Below are 8,771 nucleotides of genomic sequence, written 5' to 3'. Positions count from 1 at the left end.
TATTGCCCAAGTAATAATTGCATCACCTGTACAGTACAAGGGAAATCCTGAAAACATGACCTGTTGGTGGGCCTTGAGGACTGGCACTGGGGAACCCTGGTCTAGAAAGCTTGCAATTTGTAACCATCTTTTCAATTAGCCATTAAAAGGTATCAACCACTGAGGACTTTCAATGCTAAATATTTTTCTATCTACTGGTTAACACGGTATCAGGATATATATCTTTCCTGTATGTAATATTTGTCACTTGAAAAAATTTTAATGATAAATCACCCAATTACAAAACAGCAGGGGACTCCTTTCTACTGGGCACGGAGCCGCCTAGCCAAAGCGACAATAGGAGCCACATGCTAAGCAGAGAGGTGTTTCATTTTTCCTAATGGCGCAGTCAGTAAATGTAGAGTTCTGATGCCCAATACCTGTAGGGAAAGACTCTTAATAGAGTAAACATTTATTCTCCACTGAGATGCTTTCAGTATTTAGTATGAGTATGGAAAATTATGTGTCCAAACCACAAAACAATTGGTACAGTGTCACAAGGTGTACAAACTAGGATTTAACATGAGATCCTAGAGGTATGCTTTAGTTACAGGTCTTTTCCATGCAAAAAAAAAATTGTAAATACTTGGTAAATGTTGATTTTTTTTTCTAAACAAGACTTCTTGCAGAGGATATGTTACTTGCTTGTAAAACTAGAAATGCGTATTCCCAAATTCAATGAAACCAGATATTTATGAGCAGAGTTTCGCTTTGGTTGTATATATCGCATAGCTCTTGGCTGGTTCCTGTGGTATTGGACACTGCTGGAGAGATTAGGTGACAACTGCAAACAGAAAAATCTGAAGAAGAGGCATGACTTTCAGGGTTGATATATCAGCGAGGACAGCCTGAGGAAAAAAGGGAAAAGGAGTGAATTATTTGGAAGATGTAACTACGCCATGTCTCTCATACTGTTTTTTTTTTTTTTTTTTTTTAAATATCATCGGTTTATGAATATTTAAATATGAGAAAGTACTAGAGCTGAAGTACAGAGGTTACAATGTAAGGCGGCAGCTAGGTGTTGATCAATGACTATTAAAGTAGCTGGATACAGCATGATCTGCCTTTCATTGTTTCAATGTCCTCATTACTTAAAATATATTTAATTTGTGGCTTTAACGTGAAAAAAATGTGGAAAAGTTCACGAGATATGAATACTTTTCAAAGGCACTGTATATTTTAATATATACAGTGCCTTGCGAAAGTATTCGGCCCCCTGAAACTTTTCAACCTTTTTCCACATATCATGCTTCAAGCATAAAGATACCAAATGTAAATTTTTGGTGAAGAATCAAGAAGTGGAACACAATTGTGAAGTTGAACGAAATTTATTGGTTATTTTAAATTTTTGTGGAAATTCAAAAACTGAAAAGTGGGGAGAGCAATATTAGTCGGCCCCTTTAACTTAACACTTTGTTGCTCCACCTTTTGCTGTGATTACAGGTGCAAGTCGCTTGGGGTATGTCTCTATCAGTTTTGTACATCAAGAGACTGAAATTCTTGCCCATTCTTCCTTGGCAAACAGCTCGAGCTCCGCTTGTGTATAACAAAACATGTGTAATGGCAATAACGTTCTGGGAGAAATTCTTCATTTTCTGGAACAATTTCGGCCATGACTGTGTATATATACACGGTGGCACAGTGGTTAACACTATTGCGTAATCTACTGGTTTCCTAGGATCAAATCCAGCCATGAGGTTTGTATGTTCTCCCTGTGTTTCGTGGGAATTTATATTGTGAGCCTTGTTACAGACAGTGAGTGATGACTGTAAAGCACTCAAATATATGATTTCTCTATATAACCAAAATAAATAATAATAATGCTGCCACCATTAATGACTGTAAACATTCATTTTATGTAGACTAGAGCAGGTGCTACTGCTATGACTGTTCAATTAAGAGGAAAATAATTATAAAAAAATAGATAAGGGAAACAGCGACACCCAGTTACCACACACAGATATAGGTAATGGTGCAGATTACAATGTCTAAACAAAGGCATATATAAGGTTACAAAAAAGTCTTACTCTCTGTATCCCTAAAGTACAAAGATACACAGTATCATCCCAAAGTTCACATAAAGTGCATTAGTGCAAGTAAGGGAAAATTCAAAACTAGGACTAAACCAAGTATATAAAGTGAAATATAGTCCTATATCAATCACAGTTACTGTTTAAAGAAATTGAGTATATCTGTTACATCTGGTCCCCGTCCTGGCGCTGCGCCCAGGCCTGCTGTTGTTACACCTGGCCCCCGTCCTGGCGCTGCGTCCAGGCCTGCCGCTGCTCTTCGTTCTGGGCACTCACCTCGAGCCTCTCATGCTGCTGCTCAGCGTTCTCTCCTCCCTCCTGCCTCCTCCTCCTGGCATCCTGTGAGGAGATCTGTAGCTAAGGTTATTAGGGCACGCCCATCCGCTCTCTTGCCTTCTTAAAGAGGTGGCGTGCATTATTCAAAAAATGCAATCAACCAATGGCAGCGCACTGGCTGCTATTTCTGTCCTCTCCTCCATAGGGAGAGCGACGGAGCAACGAGTATTTATCATTGCTACATCCGGTTCTCATGCGAACCTATCTGCGCTGCATCTGCAGTCTCTGTGCATTGTCTAATGCTCTCTGTTTCCACAGCATATGAGTATCCTGTGTTACCTGGTTATATCAGCAATCATCTGGGCCTAAGCCATCCCGTTCCGCCTACAGCCATCCGAGTCCAAGGACTGTGTGAAGGTCACTGGAACCGACTCCTTACCAACTAACCGGATCCAGGACCCAGCGCATTACGGACTCTGCTGTAACTTTTGTTATCCCTTTTGGTCCCGCCGGGACAGCTGCCACGTGTTCGAGGTCTAACTGGAGGTAGCACCTGTGTCCTCCGGGTATTCCATTCTGGCCCTGCCTGAGGGGCTTTACTACGGGTGCCCGGGGCTCACTAGTCACGCCCCCTTCGGAGCCCCCCGGACCGTGGTCCCGAGGTTCCACTTAAAAAATTAAAACGAATGTGAACTTACCCATCTCTGCCTCCGCTTCCAATCGTTACAATATCTACCAGTAGAAAACAAATATATTTATATATGTTGGAAATAATCCTAAGTAGGAACCACTGGTAGCCATAGTCAAAAAAATCAACAGCCCATGTGGGAGAGTGTGAATAATAAGGGAGATAGAGCCAGAATGAGTATATGCCAAAAATGAATAATAGGTGTATAAAAGGGCACCAACCTGTCTGTAATGTGGACTACAAAGAATCCCTACGCGCGTTTCGCTTCTTCGGGGGGCGTGATGTCAGAGTCTAAATAGTCGGTTTTTATATCCTGATGGACGGAAGTCTCTCAGATCAGCGAGAATGCGGCGCTTCCGGCTGAATGGCGGTGAGTCAGAAGCAATGGACCCGGCGTCTGACGTCACAGACACACCTCCCACCAGCAGGACGTCACTGCCAGGCGGGGGCAAAGCCTGCAGCACCGGAGGAGACGCGTGACCATGACAACGAGTCAGAGCCTTCAACAGGAAGCGCTCCCCGCATCACGCGACATCCAGCAAGGAGTAAAAGTTGTGAAACCAAACTGGAGCAAAAAAAAAAAATCAGAAAGCTGGATATCCAGTGCAAATATTTGGATTACCTATCTATTTATAACAATCAGTACAAATGACTAAAATGGATTACCTAGCTATTTCTAGCAATCAGTATAAGTGAATGATAACCGTATTGAGTGAAAGAAGATTTAAGGAGAGTAATTACTCTCATAAAGTGAGAATAGACTTTTTACAGTAAAACACTGCACTGTACATGAAGCGGATTTAGAGACAAATCGAGGAGAATAATCTCCAATATAAAAACAAATAATTATTTTACAAGAAAAATTATACAATGAAGAAAAAAGAAGGGGAGGGGGCCATCAGAACCGCATTTAAGCAAAAACCTAAAAAAAATATAATATTTATATTTAATTGTTCTATTTCTTGGACGTGTGCGCGTGTGTGGGTGCGCATTTCTGTATGTAGGCTTTTGCTTGCATGCGGTTCTGTGTAGGCATGCCGCTCTGCACGTCCTCTATTATATTATATAATATATTTTTTTTAGGTTTTTGCTTAAATGCGGTTTTGTGTACAGTCGTGGCCAAAAGTATTAACACCCCTGCAATTCTTTCAGATAATATTCAGTTTCTTCCTGAAAATGATTGCAAACACAAATTCTTTGGTATTATTATCTTCATTTAATTTGTCTTAAATGAAAAAACACAAAAGAGAATGAAGCAAAAAGCAAAACATTGATCATTTCACACAAAACTCCAAAAATGGGCCGGACAAAAGTATTGGCACCCTCAGCCTAATACTTGGTTGCACAACCTTTAGCCAAAATAACTGCGACCAACTGCTTCTGGTAACCATCAATGGTTACAATGCTCTGCTGGAATTTTAGACCATTCTTTTTTGGCAAACTACTCCAGGTCCCTGATATTTGAAGGGTGCCTTCTCCAAACTGCCATTTTTAGATCTCTCCACAGGTGTTCTATGGGATTCAGGTCTGGACTCATTGCTGGCCACCTTAGAAGTCTCCAGTGCTTTCTCTCAAACCATTTTCTAGTGCTTTTTCAAGTGTGTTTTGGGTTATTGTCCTGCTGGAAGACCCATGACCTCTGAGGTAGACCCAGCTTTCTCACACTGGGCCCTATATTATGCTGCAAAATTTGTTGGTAGTCTTCTGACTTTATAATGCCAAGCACACGGTCAAGCAGTCCAGTGCCAGAGGCAGCAAAGCAACCCCAAAACATCAGGGAACCTCCGCCATGTTTGACTGTAGGGACCGTGTACTTTTCTTTGAATGCCTCTTTTTTCTCCTGTAAACTCTATGTTGATGCTTTTGCCCTAAAAGCTCTACTTTTGTCTCATGTGACCAGAGAACATTCTTCCAAAATGTTTTAGGCTTTTTCAGGTAAGTTTTGGCAAACTCCAGCCTGGCTTTTTTATGTCTCGGGGTAAGAAGTGGAGTCTTCCTGGGTCTCCTACCATACAGTCCCTTTTCATTCAGATGCCGACGGATAGTACGGGTTGACACCGTTGTACCTTCGGACTGCAGGGCAGCTTGAACTTGTTTGGATGTTAGTGGAGGTTCTTTATCCAACATCCGCACAATCTTGCATTGAAATCTCTTGTTAATTTTTCTTTTCCGGCCACATCTAGAGAGGTTAGCCACAGTGCCATGGGCTTTAAACTTCTTGATGACACTGCGCACGGTAGACACAGGAACATTCAGGTCTTTGGAGATGGACTTGTAGCCTTGATATTGCTCATGCTTCCTCACAATTTGGTTTCTCAAGTCCTCAGACAGTTCTTTGGTCTTCTTTCTTTTCTCCATGCTCAATGTGGTACACACAAGGACACAGGACAGAGGTTGAGTCAACTTTAATCCATGTCAACTGGCTGCAAGTGTGATTTAGTTATTGCCAACACCTGTTAGGTGCCACAGGTAAGTTATAGGTGCTGTTAATTACACAAATTAGAGAAGCATCACATGATTTTTCGAACAGTGCCAATACTTTTGTCCACCCTCTTTGTTATGTTTGGTGTGGAATTATATCCAATTTGGCTTTAGGACAATTCTTTTTGTGTTTTTTTCATTTAAGACAAATTAAATGAAGATAATAATACCAAAGAATTTGTGTTTGCAATCATTTTCAGGAAGAAACTGAGTATTATCTGACAGAATTGCAGGGGTGTCAATACTTTTGGCCATGACTGTATATGCACGTTCGGCATGGTCTTTATGTGCAATCCTATTGGCACTTTATAATTGCACTGTCCTATATTATGATGGCCCCCTCCCCCTCTTTTTTCTTCATTGTATAATTTTTCTTGTATAATAATTAGTTTTTATATTGGAGATTATTCTCCTCGATTTGTCTCTAAATCAGCTTCATGTACAGTGCAGTGTTTTACTGTAAAAACTCCATTCTCACTTTATGAGAGTAATTACTCTCCTTAAATCTTCTTTCACTCACTACGGTTATCATTCACTTATACGGATTGCTAGAAATAGCTAAATATTTTATTCACTTACACTGATCTCCGGCGCCGCAGGCTTTGCCCCTGCCTGGCAGTGACGTCCTGCTGGTGGGAGGTGTGTCTGTGACGTCAGACGCCGAGTCCATTGCTTCTGACTCACCGCCATTCAGCCGGAAGCACCGCATTCTCGCTGATCTGAGAGACTTCCATCCATCAGGATATAAAAACCGGCTAATTAGACTCTGACATCACGCCCCCCCGAAGAAGCAAGAAGCGAAACGCGCGTAGGGGTTCTTTGTAGTCCACATTACAGACAGGTTTGTGCCCTTTTATACACCTATTATTCATTTTTGGCATATACTCATTCTGGCTCTATCTCCCTTATTATTCACTGTCTCCCACATGGGCTGTTGATTTTTTTGACTATGGCTACCAGTGGTTCCTACTTAGGATTATTTCCAACATATATAAATATATTTGTTTTCTACTGGTAGATATACTCAATTTCGTTAAACAGTAATTGTGATTGATATAGGACTATATTTCACTTTATATACTTGGTTTAGTCCTAGTTTTGAATGTTCCCTTACTTGCACTGATGCACTTTATGTGAACTTTGAGATGATACTGTGTACCTTTGTACTTTAAACCGTTTTTTGTAACCTTATATATGCCTTTGTTTAGACATTGTAATCTGCACCATTAGGGTATCGTTACACCTAGCGATGCACCAGCGATCCCGACTAGCGATATGACGCGGTCAGGATCGCTGGTGCATCGCTAGTGAGCTGCCACACAGGCAGATCTCACCAGCGACATAGCGGTGGTCGGGGGTCGCTACTTACCTGTCAGACGCGGCGATCCTGATGTCCTCCCGCCCGACTCCACGCGTTGCTCGTCGGCGCCACAGGAAGCGGCCGACGAGGAATGGTCCAGGAGCTTCTCGCGCGATCAGCGATAACCAGCAGGGGAGCCGGTCGGAGGTAAGTATCACATGTAGCGATATCGCTAGCAATATCGCTGCTACGTCACAAAATCGGTGACTTTACAGCGATATTGCTAGCAATATCGCAGTGTGTAACGGGGGCTTTACCTATATCTGTGTGTGGTAACTGGGTTCGCTGATTCCCTTATCTCTTATTTTATAATTACTTTCCTCTTAATTGTACTTCATTCTATTTTGTATAACAATAAAATCTTATATATATTTTTTTAATTGCTCTTGGCTCCATTTTTCTTTTTTGGCTTATAGATTATTTTAATGGATGAGCTCCAATATTGATAGCCCACTTTTGGTGTTTTTGCTGTGACTGTTCATTGCGGCACCAGAAAAATCCAAGCAATGTTGTTTGACCACCAAGTGAGTTGGCAAACACTTCGGTGATCTAGTGGTCTAAAAACTGATCTCTTTATAGACTTGTATCTTACAACTTCATAAATGACTGTAAAAACCTAGGTATGTCAATGCAAATGATTCTTCCCACCGACGGCTAGGGAAGTGTATTTTATCTTGGCCTTTGGACACGCTGCAAATACAGATGGTATCATGAGTGTTTAACAGGTCTAAAATTTCAAGTTGGGGCTAAAAATAAAGGCACATTATGAATCCTGTGCCTACGTCGTAAGCAATATTCATTTAACAGCTAATTCTCCAGTCTAGCAATGTGACTCATCACGGCACTTGCTTCCTAGCTGAACTACAGCTTCTCATTAACAAAAAAAAAATCATAGAGAATTATGAAATATTTGTACAAAATAGTAATAAAATTTAACGAAAAATATAGAAGTATGTTGGGTGTAAAAGTAATAAAAAAGACTGTATGTAACATAGTAATCAGAACACAAATATAAAATTACAATTAGGTAAAACTGATTAAAAAATTATATAGAAAAATAGGCAAAATTTCGGTGTAAAGGATAGACAAGCGGCAAGCCGCACAATCTAAGCCACGACAACAGGTATAGGCCATTGCATGCGGCTACAGCTTCATTTTAGCAAGAATTTAGGCAGAGGGGCTTGCATTTCTTGAGAAGGAACATGGGAAGCTTAGGTTACTTTGGTTGGCAATGGGTCAGGAACTATTTCGATCTCGTTGGAGAGTAACTTATTCTTACTTCAGCAGCAGCCAGTGATGTCACCTCCATCAGGTTCATTGCTCGGAAGGCAAACACAGCAGCTGCCAGGACTGGAAAAGAATGCAAAATATTTCAACTGCTGACCTACTAATTATCATCATGAATAATCCGTCATTCCTGCGTCACATGCGACACACATGTGCTCATACATTGCCACACACACACACACACACGCCCCGAGCAGGATCAATGTAATCCAGTAGAGAAAATACTGCAAAGTCGAGTCCAGACACGGCAAGTCTCCAGTTTCAGTGTGACTGGACACGGCACGGCCATTGTGGAAGTTGTAGTTCAATAATAGAGAAGCTATAATAATATTCTACAAGGAGAGTCCAATAGACCACGACAACCCTAGTCACATACCTAAAAGCAGACGTGCATTTACTATAGAGGGTACAAGAGAAGTTTGGACTTGAGTTTTATGCCTGTATTGTGTCATCCTATTTTTCCGTGCTCTACAGATGCCTCAGTTTTCTGTCAGATTGAAAATTGGAAATTTCAGTCTACATCTGTTTTGCACAAAAATTTTTATGCCACACGCAACACTTTTAACAAAGTGAATGAGGCTTAGAGGGAGGGATGGAGGCATCAGATTAT

The 8,771-nt window shown here is 41.1% G+C and overlaps 1 protein-coding gene across 3 annotated transcripts in view; it reads right to left on the bottom strand.

The window, feature by feature from the left end:
• Window positions 1-416: 416 nt before the first annotated feature.
• Window positions 417-8,771, bottom strand: part of TBC1D19 (TBC1 domain family member 19) — a 294,506-nt gene continuing 286,151 nt past the window's right edge. For all 3 annotated transcript variants that reach the window (XM_073574712.1, XM_073574713.1, XM_073574714.1), the window contains exons 20-21: window positions 8,154-8,224; window positions 417-887 (exon numbers count right to left, since the gene is read on the bottom strand). In XM_073574712.1, the coding sequence (XP_073430813.1) occupies window positions 813-887; window positions 8,154-8,224 (146 nt within the window). In that variant the 3' untranslated portion in view covers window positions 417-812. The remainder of the gene's footprint in view (window positions 888-8,153; window positions 8,225-8,771) is intronic.

This window comes from Dendrobates tinctorius, unplaced genomic scaffold (genome assembly GCF_039654945.1).
Source record: "Dendrobates tinctorius isolate UK_male_01 unplaced genomic scaffold, ASM3965494v1 ptg000039l, whole genome shotgun sequence".
Classification (NCBI taxonomy): Eukaryota; Metazoa; Chordata; class Amphibia; order Anura; family Dendrobatidae; genus Dendrobates; species Dendrobates tinctorius.
The sequence above is the reverse complement of the archived record's forward strand: the minus strand, read 5'-3'. Positions and strand labels throughout refer to the sequence as shown.